Raw genomic sequence first — 16328 nt, 5'->3', positions numbered from 1 at the left:
CTTCAGTAGATAATGGTGAGTATTAGAGACTTGGTAGAAGAAAAAAACACATCAGAGAGTGAACCTAGGGTCTGTGACGAGGTCCAAATACAGGTCTCCCTCCAAGGCGCTGTGGCAGCACTGTTTGGCTGCAGGTTTCTTCATTCAGGTGACCGAAGCAATAGCAGCTTGCTACTTGGACGATGATGGGTATTGCTGCTGTAGCAATTAACTTGCTGCTGCTGTTAGAAAACCATCAGAGGAAGCTCAGCAGACCACCAAGACTTTACAGCTCTATGGTTACACATTTTGCCTACCTTAAGCTCTGTCCTGTTCATGCATGGCCTCTTTTTAGGCCTTGGTCTCCAGTTTGTGGGCATGTCCTTGGTGGATGAACCAGTTTTTACTGACTTTCTGGGCTTTGTTTCACATGTGAAACACAGTGAGGTGAACAGGGTTTCTCACTTCTGGCCAGTGCTGATGCATCTAGGGTCTTGGGTCCTGTGTCATGAAGCTGCCTCTGGCTAACAGGGCATGGTTGCTGTTGGAGTGGATAAAATGGAGGATGCCTTGTGGAAAGGGATCATTTATTAACAGAACACAGGCAAGAGAAAATACATGTTCTCTGTCCAGTTAGCAGTATTGTTTTGTGGGTGTGCATGGAGGTAGGCCCAGGTCTTTGCCCAGAGCTCTGTGAAACGGGACAGGGTGGAGAACATCAGACTGGGCCTTAGTAATCACATGATATCCTGACTATTGAACTGGGAATGTGAGTGCCTTGTAAAATTGAGCGTATGGGTCTACTAAGGTCAACGAGCATAACTGGCCACTGGGGACTGAGTCATATGGAGCTATGGTGGGTTTTCTCTGTAGTGTTTCTGTGACTTTTGCTTTTGGGTTAACCTGATCTAACTTACTAACTAACTAACTGGTGCAGCTTGCCTGCAGGTTGTGAAACAATGAAGGACCAAGTTTTTTAGTAGCTGATTTAAAAAGAAAACTTGATTTGGTGTGTCTAGAATTCTGTGATTCTGGAAGAAGCAAATAGCATCTCTTTTTCTTGGGCCTAATATATTGGTAAATTGATTGCTTTTGCATCATGGCTGGTCTCAGATGACTGACTGCAAACAATTGATATCAGAATGGTAGTGTGTGGTTATGTAGTGTGGCATAAAAGTAGGGAGATTTTTGGACAGTTGAGGAAACTTCTTTGCTGTTCTGTGTAATCCCAGTGTCTCTGTTTTTTTCTTGTCAGCACTGTTTTTGTGTGTGTTATTCATTTTCATTGAAATGTTTCTGGCCTCCATTTATATTTAAAATAAAAATAAAACTAGTAAGTTCTCTGATGGAAGTTCTTGAGACCAGGGGGAAAGGTGCCATTTGGCAATGCCCATTCCCCTTTCCAAGCCCAGCTCCCACATCCTGGCTTGGGGTGCATGCGGCAGTGTCTCCAGGCAGCCATTTGGGATGCGAATGCAGCAATATGCTGTGCCATCTGCGAATCTGCGCGACAGGGCTGTGGTGTTCCCTTCTAAAGCAGCAGAGAGGTTCATGCTTTATTACAGTTATAATTCTGAAATTATCCACCCCTGTTGCCTGGCTGCTTCTACTGGCAGAGCCAGAGGAGAGCTCCTTGTTTTGCACCTGAGAGGGCTGCTTGGTTTGCAGACACTTGAGCTAGACTGATGGAAAGAAAGAGGCTGAAACAGGCTTCTGACCCAACGGCAAGGTATCCATGTGCACGTGTAGTTAGATGAATACCCTCAAAATACTCATTGTCCATAGAGGACAAAGAAATGTAAGAGAAGCTGATAGGAGGTTATGCTGAAGAAACAAGAGAATATCTGACAGCAGCCTCCCTTGTCTATAATAAAGTGATGTTAACATAGCGAAGCTCACTCACTCTTACTTCAGTTGCAAATTCAGAGAGTCACCAATTAGAGGCTCTTGGGAGACTTTTTTGATGTTGAAATTACGAATGACACTCCTGCAGCTCAGTCTCTTGTAGATAATTTACTGAAATTACAGCTGCAGTTAATAGTAAACTATTAAAGCAGCTGGTGAAAGAACCCAAAATTACCCCAGCATTAAAAAACTGTACTTTTTCATGACTTCAGTTCTGTTAACTGAACTCTGACTTGAAGTACCTTAAAATATGATGTATTCCTGTTGTCTGTATTGCTGATATGTGGATCACAGCTAGGTAACTATTATGCTCTGAAAAAGCAGTCTTTAATTAACCCAGAGGAATAGCTGATTCATTAATTGCCACGTGCAATTTCTGGAACTTGCGTTACATCCTTTTCAAAGTGCTCTCTAAGCCAGCAATAAAACTCTTCCAAGGAAATCCTAAAAACTTGTGGTTCAAAGAGCGAAAGAGCAAAAGTTTGATTATCTGGCATGAGGAGGTAGCTCCCTGATTTAATGATGATGACATTCCAGTCTTGGCTCTCAGGCTCTGACCCTGCATGAAGGGATGCACTAGTGGAACACCCAGCTTATATCACATGGAAGCTTTGCTCAGCTTGCAGCGTGGTACTGCTGAAGCAAAATGATGGTGATGCTCCAGGCACATGGCTCCTGTCCCCAGCCTGCCCTGCAGCCCTGAGTGGGGTATTTGGGGATCCAGCTTTGGGTAACTAGCAGCACTGTATGAGGCTACGTGTCCCTTTCTTGGCAGGGTGGCAGTGACTAATCCTGGCAAGAGTATTTATATCAGGTTGTAAGTAGTGTTCAGCTGGGATTATACGACTAGGCATTACGACATTAATCAGGGAGAGAGCATAGATTCCCTGAAGGAAAGCTATAGATGCTTCGACTGCGTTTTTGGCTTTTCTTTAAGGGTTTAGGACTTGCAAGACATGTGGTCGCTCTTCTCATCTGTCTCAATTTTTAACTACTTTTTGAACTCTGTCTTATCTGTTGGAATGTTATTTATTTGTGTGTATTTGAGTTGTGCTCTTTTTTTTTTTTTTCTGAGACGAGTAATAAGGAAAAGATATCTAAAACAAGTGTCACAAATAGAAATACGTACATGAGGAAATGGTGGAGTAAACTTGAAAAAACAACCATTTTCATTCATGCAGGCATAAGGAGAACACACTATTTTTAAAATGTTTCTTTGGTTTCCTCAGTGTAAAAATATGCAGTATTAATAAACATTCAAGTAAACCTGGCCTTTGCTGTGTCAAATTGCAGCTCTCGCCGATAAAGGATATCCTCTTAAACTTGCTCACCCGTAAATATGACTTTCTAATGTAAGATGCAGTCTGCCAAGTGTTTACTGTGTGGCCAGCAGACAGTATTTCAATTCATCAATCTGTTGCATCCGGTGTTGTGCTTCCTGAGTTTGGACTGGAAGTACCTTGTAACAGGTCAGTAGGTTAATGTTGTTTTCCCCTTTTTCTAAAAAGCCGAACTGGACTTTCTGTTAATTTTTGTGTGGCCTACTCAGCCTAGCAGCAGTTCTGCTGCTCTGTTGGTCATTCAGCTGTGTTCTTCGGAAGGATAACTGACAGCCTTCTTACAGTCGTGACTTTGGAATGCAACAACAGCTCTCTTTCCTGATTTTGCAATAGAGATGATACTCCAAGACTGAGGTATCCAATTCACCTTACCAGTAAGATGATGGGATATGAGCAGAGGATCCCTGAGTTAGTTGTTCAGTAGATCTGATTGTCTCATGCACTCATTCACTTGCTCTCTTTAATTTTTTATTCCACCTGTTTATGGAAAAGGTTATGACATGATCATGACTTAAGTTTCACAGTTGCCTCTGTGTCTCCTCTGTGGTCTGCACACCCCATGATGTATGAAGGTTTTCTCTGATGGAACCTCTGTATTCTTCTGTAGGGCTTCCTGAGGTCTCTTCCAGCTCCAGGTTTGGCCTTTGGAAGTAGCACCCTGCAGTGTCTTGTGTAGTACTCACAGGAGTCACTTCTCTTGTCAGTGTTATTTTCTATCCCCTGTGTAACTGAAGCATATTGGGTGTTAGTTTATCCTGTCTTTACAAGCTCAACCAAATGCATACTTTCCATTTAAGGGATATCTCAGACTTTAACAAGAATGCTAAAATCAGGTGATACAGTAAAATGGCTCAGGGAAACCACTGAAACTAACATTCATAGAAGAAAACTGCAGATATTACCAGTCTCTTGAAAATTAATCATGACTGGATTTTGTAACCATCCCAGGAATGATAATTTCCCAGAGGTCCACTTGACTTCAGACTGCTTTAAGTGATCTGTTTACTCACTATTTACTATACAGCATTGCTTCTGCAAACATGGGCTGTGCAAAGAACGTTTTGAAAGGCTGGCAGTTGCTGCCGACAGCTCTGCCATCAGTGGCTGCTGGGACCAGGGTGTGGTACATCTGCTGACCAGAAGTTGGTCATTCCTACTTCCTGCACAGTTACACTGAATCAGCTGGCGCATATATTTGGCGTTTGGTTCAAATTTTGATCTTGTGCTTTTTTTAAATATGTATAAAATATATACATATATATATATAGAATATATAACTCTTTTTATCTTCCCTCTTGTAATTGTAATAAAGCTTATAGGTGTGTGTATGGTCACTGCACTGAGTGCTGTAGATGTTTTCTTAGTTTTCTGTAGGTTACTCTGCCTTATAACGAAGTATCAGTACTTCAGCAGATGTGACTTAGAACCAAGTGAGGTCTCAAATTGTTATCAGAGGAGACTCAGGTTGAATGTTAGGAAAAATTTCTTCAGAAGAGTGGTAAGGCATTGGAACAGGCTGCACAGGGAGGTGGTGTCACCGTCTTAGGAAGGTCTTCAAGAAACATTTAGATGTTATACTGAGGGACATGGTTTAGTGGGGAAATATTGTTGGTAGGTGGACGGTTGGGCTGGATGATCTTGGAGATCTTTTCCAACCTTGGTGATTTTGTGATTATTTTCTTCTGTAGGATACCTGTAACTAGTTGTTCCTGTTACTCATTAATGCTTTGATTTTGACAAATACCCTTCATATGCACCTAATTCCTGTAGTTGTTACCTAGCAACATTAATTTTGTTCAATTTAGTTTGTCTTTTGTGTCAAGAAGTTTTTAAAGCATGTTGTAAGAACATTACTGGAGTTTAACCATAAACCTTTAGTAAGATGTTTATAAAGTAAATTCTCCCCCCACCACCACTAATTAACATGCCTGCATTTTGCGTTAACATTTCCAGACTTTTTGGCAAGAATTGAATTAGATGCACATGGGATTTATAAAAATTACCTGGAGAACACTGGAGTGGTTACAAATTCCCTGTTGATTTCTCTGTTTGGTGTTTCAGTGAGCTCAAGGATTGCAGATGCCTGTCTCACTGTCATGCTCATTTACAGACCATCATCACTGCTTCGTTCACATCTTTCCATGGCATGATCTGTTTAGTATTTGGGAAGCTGCACATACACTGATGTGACATTCTGTAAGCCAGCAACCATAGTTACAGTGTGAATAGAGGATTTCACTTAATGTGATGGATGTTACTTAGAAAGTAGAGAGCTCTTCAGTGTGGGGTCCCATGAGGGCACTCAAAGGGTACACAGAGGTGGGGAGTTCAGAGTTGCAGGGCTGGCATTTTTAAATCAGACTAGATCACTTTGGACTTGACGATGACTGTGGGAGACAAAGCTGGGCTTGCATCTTCATACAAACCAGCCAACCTCCTGTGTTCTAATGTTGAACAATTTTAGTCTTTGGATTCTGTTAGAGTTTGGTCCAGCAGTGGACCTGGAGAACAGAATGAATGCATAGGATTTGCAGATGTTTTAAATTACTAGTCTTTTTGTTTCTTGTGCAGTTCTGTCTGTCTGTGATTCTTAATGTTGGAAGGAGTGGTTGTGTGGAAGTGGAGCTGGTACTGGGAGCTGGGATGTGTCATTGAGCTGGGGCATCTCTGTCGAGGTCGTGGAGGAGGTGTCAAAGGAAATTGTAGGAAATTGTTTTGCATCACCCACCTTCTATTGCATACATCTTTCTTGAGTATAGTAGATTTCAGGTCCTAGGTGCCTACAACAATAGCGGCCTGTACTTAACAAGAACTGCAAGCCCAAATAGGCAACTGGTGTCTGTGGCATCAGTGGAACTGATGCAGACTGTGGAGAGAGGTGAGATGGTTGTTGAAGCATAGGAAATGTGCTTATAACATTCGAAGGGAGACAGGACCAGAGGACTGTGACTGTTACGTAGAGTGGATTTCTTTGTGTGTCCTTACAGTACTTCATGTTGTCAGCAACAGTATCTTGCCAAAAAGCTTTAGCAGTTGGAATTTGTTAAAAACCCTGTCAAAATAGCATTTGGACATGGTACTGGAGGGACGTGCAGCAGTAATACCATACTCTTTTGCAAAATATCCCCATATCAAAGGGTTATCATGTGAAGAGGAGTTTGTGGCAATCCTTACCCGAGTGGTTATTTCTGATAATAAATCACGAGATTTCCACAACACCAAAAAACTTGCAAAACACATCACCAGTATGAATCCAAATAACTTATATGTAGTTTTAGGATATCTGGAGGTCTGGGAGAGGATGTTGAGGTAGGTACTGCAGATATCTAAGATGTCTTTTTCCCTGTTAACTTTTGTTTGAGACCCTCTGTTCATTTTAAAATAAATGTATTTTTCCTGTATTACTTACAGTTTATATAGAGTTTCACTGCATAATCAAAGCAACTGTGTGTGTTCCTTTTCTTTCTCTGTTTTCTTCTGACTCCTTGAGGATCAAATAATATGTGTTCAGAGTGCCTTGGAAACACCATCCTTCTGCTTAACTTGGGTTAAGTCTTGCTTTAGTTTCACCTTAGCTTTGCCAAATAGGTTCTTGAATATCACTGAAACATTAAGATTGGAAAAGACTGCTATGATAATCTAGTCCAGCTATTGATCCATCACTTCCACGCCCACTGAACCGTGTCCTTAAGTGCCACATACACATGTTTCTTGCAGACCTCCAGGGACAGTGGTGCCACTGCTGCACTGCCGTCCTTTCTGAGAATAAATTGTTTTTAATATCTAACCTTAGTACTGAATATTCAGCTCTGAAACTGTTTTTGGGGAACTGATTTACCACAGGCTGTCAGACAGGGACAGAGGATCAAAATCAGCAGCTGTAATATAAAGCACTTGTTTATATACACACTGCTATGTTACTTATAGTATCAAATACACTTCCATGGAGATGGAGAGATACCATAGCCTTCTTATAAATCTTCTGCTGAATTCCTAGTAGCACTCACACTGGTCTTTTCTGTGAAACGATATGAGGAGTAAGGCTTAAGAACTGAATTCTGAAATGAGCAAACAAGAAGGAAATTGTTTATATAAGTATACAGTATTTTATCACAGCGCTTAATTCCTGCAGTGTTTTTCAGAATATTCCCTATGAGCTGCCCAGATTGTATGTGAAAAGGAAGAGTGTTTGCTGGGCTGCCATTTAGAGAAATAAAATGTAACCTGGTCTCCAGTCCAGAGCCAGGATTCTTTCCATGTTCAGCTCTTTTTCAGTAAACAGAAGCTCTGCAGTGTAACGAGCCCCTTGACAGCCATAGAAATACCTGCTTAATTCAGGAGGCTGCCACAGATGAAGCTGAACAGAACTTGCTTCAGCATTATCCTGCTTCAGAGTAAGTGGGATCCTGCTCATTCCCATTACTGAGCTGACACATCAAGGCCAACAAGGACCAAAATAAGTAAATAAATTAGAATCTAGGAGACAGGGGAGGACTAGAAGCAGAGAGATAAATGGAACTTGGAAGTCTTTTGGTTAGGCACAGACTGAAGTTTACTCAGACCTAATTGAGTGGCTGTCATCCCACTATGGTGTGCTCAAAAACAATCAAATGGTATTCAAAGTGCTTTAATTTTTATGGAGCGTGAGAGCTTAGCTTACTAACTCAATAGCGGTTTTATTTTTATAACAGAGTTGTCTCTTGCCTTGGACTGATTTTTTTATTATTATTATTTATTCTTTCTTGTAATTGAAATCATGGTCTCATTTATCAAAAATATTGCTTGCAACATCCAGTGGAGCTGGTTTGTGAACAAAGCCAAAGTTTAACAAACCGTAGGCAAAAAAGCAAAATTAAGTTCAAACTGCTGACAAAGAGTGCACTTTAGTTCTACTTGAGGAAAGGCATGCCAGTGTTGTTCACTACCATGCCAAGTATATTTTCTGAGGGCATGGGAAGCCTCCAGTATCTTCTCCACCACCAAAAACTTAATACTCAAAAAATAAAATAAACATTTAAAGTTCTTTTATTTGAAAAGAAAAGAATGTGGGAGTTTGTCAGAGCTAGTTTTTGCCAATGCTTTTCCCTGAAAAACAACCTTAAAAAGCTCAAGGCTGCTTTCCATGTTTGTGCATGGAAGTGATAAGCTAGCCTCTGTGCAGTTCAATTCAGAGAAAAAAAAAGCAGACGTTGAATATCCCCTTTCACTGCAGAATTTGATGCAGATTAGGAAAAACAGTTATTAGCATCCCTGGAAGTGTACATCTGGAAGATAACTGGAGAAAGAAAGAGCTTCCTTGGCTACCTGTGGCTCTGCCTGCTATAACCAACATAGGTAATCCTTCCAGGTGAGTTGCAGTGTTTGTGTGTGCACATTCTTGGAAGGCCAGCATGATAACACACTGGCTCAAAGGCTTATGATTTTGTTATTAGCTAGTAAGTCTTCTCAAAGTCCAGCTCAGTCAGCACTTTATTCCACATAATGTGATCTTGCTAGAGATTGAATCTTGCTCATTGGTAGGGAACGGTACTCTGAAGGATTGCATTGCATCTGGCATTTCCTTTTGGATACTATACCTGCAAATGATTCAAGCTTATCTCAGAAATCCTGTGGGTCGCTAATTTTATTTTTGTTTAATTGGACTCTGTAGAGAAGCATCACAAATAGCGCTGTATTGCTTGGCAGGCTGAGACATCTGCTGGCACTTCTGAGGCAGGCTGCGGCAGTGAGGTTTCCTATTGCAATGTGCTGAAATCTCTCAGGAACATAATGGTACTTAATAGTAAATGCTGTTGTATAAAGATGAAACTGTATGGAATTCTGGATTGAAGGCTTTATCTCCACAAAGTTTTAGGATATGCACTCCTGCAAAAGTTTTGTAGTATAGTTGAAGGCTTTAATTAGCTGTGCTTCATCCCTGGAGAAAAGGGACTGACTAGAGAAGTGAAACCAGATTCTGGACTTCAGTGCAACATATTACTAAGAAAGTTCTATACTCACCTGTCTTTTTGGAAATTGAATTTAGGTATGTAATTGACATGCTTAAAAGTCTGTTAATGTCAATTTAGTGCTTTAAGAAGTATGCTTGTGTTGACACTGTATGGGTTGGTACAGCCCAGTTCTGTGACTAGTGGGGCAGAGGGATCTGCAGATCCACGCCTCTGGAAGAGGGAAGCAGGGAACCCCGAATAATTAAAAACAGCAGCAATGATCTGAGGAGAAACAAACTAATTTACTAAATATGGTATCAGAATGCAAGTTAACACACTGTAATACAGTATAATTAGAATTGGAGCTAATAAATCAAATATAATGGGAGAAAGAGTGTCCAAAAGTTGTAGGCCTTACAGTAATACTGAAGTGATGCATGTAGTCAGGAAAAGCAGCAGGTAGGAGAGGTGAAGAAAAAAAAGGGAAGATTTTATGACCTTTCTAGGGGTTAGGTCTCCTGTCTGAAGGCAGAGTGTTCTGGGGTATGTAGTTCTTCTCTTTCTGGACAGGTGTCTGGAACTGGAGGATTAACTCTTCAATTCCTAGTACACTACATGATGTTATGATGTGGGATACCAATAACCAAAAATCATAAAGCCATGACAGCTTGGTTTGATTACTGTTTTGCATGAAGTTCCTCATTTTGTGCTTTATTAAGACTTCATATTACACCTTTGTATCTGTTTGGTTATTCAGGTAGCTTGAACTGACTCTTAATTGTTCCTCATGAGTTAGAATTATCTGAAGACTTAATGATCTTGCACCCTCATAGCCTTCCCTAGGTTGTTAACAAATTAGCACCCTCAGGGACAAAGCTGCACTTCGCCAGAATGTATGCCTTGACTTTCTTCCCTTCCTACTAAACAGTTGTTAGTGGCTGTAATTCACTCATTGCCTCTGTGGTCAGGGTCTTTATTCTGCACCTCCTTCACCAACCCCTAAGCTTTTACTTGACAGACATCTGAAACCCTACAGCTTAGTCCTCTGGTACGAAAGATGAATGATAAAATTCAAAAGCCACGTAATCCAGCCTCTCCCTTTTTATACTCCCACTCTTGTGGTTCCCTTCTGATTGCTCAAGAAGTGTTTCAGATATGTGTTCACCAAACAGGATAAGATTGTGGAGGATGGAATGACATTTAAATTGCAACTCTGTCTCCAGATCCCTCAAAATAGCCTGAAAATTATTGTTGACTTTATCCAAGCAAAGCAAGGACTAGACTATTAAAAAATGCGTGAACTGGCAGACAGAGAAGATGATGTAGACTAGAGAAGGTGTCTTAATAGTTGGATAGTACCTGTTAAGTACAGAGGGAATGTAATATTTCTAGCAATTAAATAGAGTTCAGATGTACTGGACTAGCACCTTTTCTCAGCTGATTTTCAGTTCATCCAGTGCCAAGATCTGTGGTCGTCAGTGTTCAAAATAAATGCAGTGTCAGTGCAATGTTACTGTTTCTGATGATGCCTACAGAAAGTTGATACTGGTACAAAGTAACTTATGTCATCTCAAAAATAAATAAATAAATAAATAAAAATATCTAGTAATGGGTCATAAGGTGAAAAATTGTTCCTGCTGGCTCGAATTGGATTCAGTGATCCTTATGGGTCCCTTCCAACTCAGGATATTCTACAGTTTACCTAGAAAACATGACCAAAGTATCCATGTGAGTACTTACTTCAAGCAAGAATCCTGTTTTAGCTGCATAGTGCATTGTAAATGTTAGCTAGCTCTGTTGGTTGTCTCTGCTTTTATCCATCTCTGTCATTAAGAGTTGAGAAACTAGAGTCAGCTGTGGTATGTTTTACTAGGCCAGTTGATATAGTCAGCAGGACGGGCAAATTGTTGGAAACCAAGTTGATTTTGGTCTGAAATGATTGGTTACTTCACAGCGACTGTCTGAACAAAAGCGGATATCTGTGTGTGTGTTCTTCAGTGTGTTGAACTTCTGATACAGAATAACTTGTGGCTAGGGAGTAATTAGACTGAGATTGAAGTTCAGAGTGTGGTTAGTTCAAAACGCTTCCAGTTTTGTTGTCTTGCAGAGTAATTATTGTTAAAGAGGAACAAATGAACGTGAGTTACTTCCTTGAAGGTAAATTGGCATGTACAGAAGGGATGGTGCACTTCTTAGGGACTAATGATGTCCCTTCAACCATGCATACCACATCCCTGGTTGATTTACTTTAAGCTCCTTAAGGCAGGAGTCTCTTCAGTGCATTGCAGGAATAAGCTTTCAAAACTTCTCATGAAGTTGTTGGAATGACAGTTAAAAACTCGGTATCACTCTTCAAAGTACCGTATCTCAGAAATAGGCAGATGAGGGCCTTTTTGGAAACTATAACAATCGATTTTCCCACTTATACAATGGAGGTGTTTATCTTAACAAATCTGGACTTGTGCAACACTATCCTTTGTTTTTGTCTCTAGGGTACCGGATCTTCCTAATGTTATTTATCATACTGTTTGACAGTCTGAGCTTGATACACTGACAGGCTGAACTGAAATGCTTGTGGTACGCTCTTGGAAATGTTTGTCAGTTTAAGAGGTGCTTCACATCAGCATTGGTATTAAAAATCACACCAATTGTCAGTAAACGCTCTTCGTATACTAAAAAAATCTGTAAATGTAGTAGAAATATTTAATTCAGTTTTTTGCTGAAGAAGACAGGTGTGGTCACCAGTGATTTCTTTCTAAGTTACTAACTGTTGTTTTTTTCCTGTAAAATAAAAATTTGCACTGTAAAGATACAGCTATAGAATATGTGACAACTTGGCTGAAATTTAATCTTCAGTCTTCCCAAACTTATTTTATCTGTGACTTTTGCATATGTTACGCTGCTTTTACTTTGTCTTTCAGATGACGACGTGGACCTAGAAGCTTTGGTAAATGACATGAATTCATCATTTGAAAGTTTGTACTCGACGTGCAGTATGCAGTCAGAAACCACTCCGCTCCTTCAGAATGGCCAGTTTAACCGCAGCCCACTGCCCAGCTCAGGATCCAGCGCCCTGCAGCCCACATCTCCCAGGCAGAAAGTGCAGCGGTCTCAGCCCGTGCGCATTATGGCAGTCAGGTAGGAGCAGAGGGCTGCACCCTGTTTGCTTCAAGTCATCTTGAAGTAGCTTTGAAGGAACTACATTTTGAAATAGGAGATAAACTTCATTAGGGGTCTTGTAGTGTCACAGTGGTCTTCTACATAGGAGAAAAGATTCACTGAGTAGGTAGAGGATATAGATTTTCCGTGTATTTTGTATAATGCAAACATGCCACACTTCTACTTGTTTCCTCAGCGTCTGCTGTGCCTTTGATAGCAGACGTGCATAGAAGCATAGTATCAGTATCAATTTCCAGAAGTGATGTCCATGTTTGGAAACAAATCCAAATGTCTAAAAATTGTCCTGCCAGCAGCACTGACAATTAGCGGCTTTTGGACTTTATACATCATGATGAGTGATGTAGTTAGATGAGGTTGCATTCAGCTGGTTTTCATGTATAAAAATACCTCTCTTGGCGGAGGCTTCCTACTGGGTCCAAGACAAATAAAGAATGAACATATTGTACTTCTTTAACCATTGTTCCTAGAGCACTCTATTTCACTTGAGTGCATTATGGTAGACATTACAGAAAAAGAAGTGTTTAGGTTGTCTCGCTGTTGTCAGGATGGGGACTTGAATTCAGGCTTAAAGTGGAATACACTACTTTACAACACAGACTGCTGATAACTGGGGAGTCTATAGATAACATGAGGATTCTTAAAATCTTAAGTTCAGTATGTGCATGTACATTTCTTGAATCAGATATATTTGGAGTTTTCTTTTCCTTCTAGCTGAGACAAGTGGGGAGTAATAATAATAGGAGAAAAATCCAAGGTCTAACAAGGATTGCTCCTAATTCTTTACACTGATGTATTTCCTGTGGGAATTATATTCTTAAGACAGGCAGCTTTGCTATATGAAAGTGTAGCATACAGTTACTGCGTACTACAGCCAAGTCAGTTAATGATGTAATTGTTTTCACAAGTTTCAGATTTAACCTTGAATAGTGCTGTATTAACAAATCTCTAGAGCAGCATAATTCATGTTTTGTTCTAAGTATCTTAGTAAAAACACTCCTTTTAATTGTTTTTGGCATTTCTAAACTTAAATACTTTCTTTGAAAGACACTTCAGCTTTCTGAACTCTCTACTTCTGTAAATGCTGCAGAGCATCATGTGTTTATCACTGAAGAAAATAATGGCAAAACTTCTATTCAGATTTACTTAGTCATCTTTCTAGTACTGGGCAGTGGCTGTGTCTTTTCCTTGGGCCCAAGAGAATGGTTATTACTCTTGAAAGTACTGCTTTATATTTATCTTAGTAATGAAATAAATGATGCATGGCAGCATTCTAGGCAGAGCAGGGTGCATCATAGTCTAATTTCAAGTTAAGAAAACAGCACCTTTTGAATTGCCAGATCTGTAATTCCAGTTCTTATAAAGGAGATCATTGCAAATATGTAGTCCAAAATTTGCAATACAAAGAGCTATTTCACAGTTGCTAAAACATTAAGTCCACTGTGCTGAAGAGATCTTACATAATTTTTCACTTCATGCTTTATAGAAGCGTGCACCAGGTAGCACAAAAAAATAAAGCAGTCATTTCTGTAGCTCATATTTACAGTTGGAGCCTGCTATTGGTAGCAAAAAACAAAGCTATAGGGACATTTATGGAGTACCAAGGCAACTTAATTAGCGGGTAGAATGACCTGTGGAACAGATTCTGTGTTAGTGCTTTTCTGAGCATTGCGGTTGTTGTATGTATGGGAAACAAGTGTACTCAAAATGGGATGTGTTGTGACAGGCAAAACCAGCAGTTGTGCCCAAGAGGGCTCTGCTAAGAGCTTGCTGAAGAACATATAAAAAAATAAAAATTTAAAAAAAAAAAAAAAAAAAGTGGTCGAATTAAGTTTTGAGTGATCTGCATTTCAAATACAGGAGTTGATTGCCTTTGGAAACTTTTACAGTGGCCACTAGGTGGTGCATTCTGCAAAGGAGTTAGAGGCAAACCTGACATAGAGTCACCTAGTAGCAGGACCAGTAGGAAACTTAAGGCATTCTGCATGGTAGTGAACAGGTGTTAGGTCTTTTCTAACATTATTGTGCTCACAGGTAGACCTCCAGTTAGCGTGAGCAGTACTGGTGTACTGCAAACTGGAACCTGAAGTTATGTTGGTTGTACTTGGACTTAATGAGATGCATCTCAGGAGATGCATATAAAACCTGTCCAAACAGTAATCTTACAAGTAGTGTAAGCTAAGAGAGTGTAATTGCAGTTTACAGCTCAAGCTGACTTTCTTAGAAGTAGAATGTCATATTGTAATGAAGTGTCGATATCAATTTCAACCTCAGTCTACTTGCTTTACTGGGAGATGTGTTTGTTTGCAGATCCATGTGGAATTTGTCTCCAAATTACTGCGGTTATGTCCTCCTCCTTTTTTAGGTCAGTTTGAAGATCTTAACTGACTTTCTGACACATGGAGCTTAAGCCTGTAAATTAGTGCTTGGAACAGAGGGTATAGACTGGTTTCTGTTTACTTTTTGTGCACGATTACCTTATTTATTCACCCAAGCAAGAGATGGAGTTATAAGCAACAAAACAAGCTGGATGCGTGACTATTTGGTTTTTTTCACATGCAGTTACCTAAACTGGGCTTGCAGTTGTTGTAGCTCTAGAGTTGTCTTTTTTTTTTCCCCCTCTTTTTTAATGTTAGTACACTGAATGCTGGAGCAGCAAATACAGACCTGGTGATGCCAGTTTGTTCCTTTTAATGCTTCTATGTTTGTAGGCGTCTACAAGAAGAAGAACAGCAATTCAGAACATCATCGTTGCCAGCCATACCAAATCCATTTCCAGAACTCTGTAGTCCCGCAAGCTCTCCCGTGCTGGCCCCTGGATCTTTACCTCAGAGTCAACCTGCTAATAAACATGTGAGTATGGTACAAAGCTTTCTGTCATATGTTGGAGTTCAAACCTGCAGTGAACAATTTCATTTTGAAGACAGAGACAAAGTTTCCAGATACCTGGAAATGTCTGTAGGCTTTGTCTGTGAGTAAGGCAGCACAAGCAAGAGAACATCTTCAGAGAGGCTTCAAAGTTTTTTTTTCTTACTGAAGGTTTTTAAGAATAAAGCAATTCTTTTTCAAGCACATGCATGTTGTCAATGAAGCAGTAATGCCTAATATCTTTGGAATTTCATTATCCAAGGTAATGACTTACTAATTCAGAAGTCAGGTTAGGGTTGGAGCAGTATCTGTGAATGTTACTCCACATAGTCTGGTCGACTCAAAGCCATTTAACAGCCTGTTTCCATTTAAAATTCATTGCCTCTATAAGTAGCTGTTTGTTTTCTTTAAGGACACGGTGCCTCATTGTTTTGCTGTTCTTCAGAAAGCAAAATACAGTCCTTAGAGCATGTAACTAGGCACAGCTCCTTCTAATGGGACTGATGAGCAGAACTGTCCCATGGTTGATTAGCTTCCCAAGTCCTTTACAATGAAGCTCTTTACAATTTTGTAAACTATTCTGTCTTGCACAGGGATTAAAAAGAAAAAAAAAAAATACCCCCACAAAAAAACCCTTAGAGTGCTGTCTTAGAATGCGGTTGCGCTTGAGTACCCACAAACATGATGTTGTTCTGTGTTGCTGCTGGTTTAGTTTGTAAGTTGCTCCTATGATTGGTATGGCTGATAAAAGAGTTTGGGGAGTCGGGGAGGCAGTTCAGCTACAAGCAGTAGACCATAACATACAGTCCTGTATATTCTGCATTATTTTATACCTCTGTAAGCATCTGTCACCTTTCTTGAAAGATACAGTGCATCTTCTTTGTTTCTGCAGTATTTCTTACACATATAAAAGTTGAGATAGATAACCAAATTATGCCTGAAGAGAAAACTGAGTCATGCAGTTATAAATGTAATGTGGTCTTGTGTGAGTCCTCAGTAACTGCTAATCAGAGAGGCTGTTCTGTCAAGGGTGCAGTAATCTGACTCAGGGGAGAGAAAATAATGGCCAGCTCTCTAGTGTGTGCTGGCTCTTGCCAACAGAGCAACAGCAGCAACAGCATGGCTGCCT

The 16328-nt window shown here is 40.1% G+C and overlaps 1 protein-coding gene across 16 annotated transcripts in view; it reads left to right on the top strand.

Annotated features, from left to right (window-relative positions):
• GRB10 (growth factor receptor bound protein 10) overlaps positions 1-16328 on the top strand; it is a 134526-nt gene that overhangs the window by 68608 nt on the left and 49590 nt on the right. For all 16 annotated transcript variants that reach the window (XR_014942862.1, XR_014942861.1, XM_085537991.1 and 13 more), the window contains 2 exons: positions 12076-12292; positions 15043-15184. Coding sequence is in view for 14 of the 16 variants with exons in the window: in XM_085537991.1 (XP_085394117.1) it covers positions 12076-12292; positions 15043-15184 (359 nt within the window). In the remaining 2 variants the exon portion in view is untranslated. The remainder of the gene's footprint in view (positions 1-12075; positions 12293-15042; positions 15185-16328) is intronic.

Source organism: Coturnix japonica, chromosome 2 (assembly GCF_054131305.1).
Source record: "Coturnix japonica strain WE chromosome 2, WE-NBRP24, whole genome shotgun sequence".
NCBI lineage: Eukaryota > Metazoa > Chordata > Aves > Galliformes > Phasianidae > Coturnix > Coturnix japonica.
The sequence above is the reverse complement of the archived record's forward strand: the minus strand, read 5'-3'. Positions and strand labels throughout refer to the sequence as shown.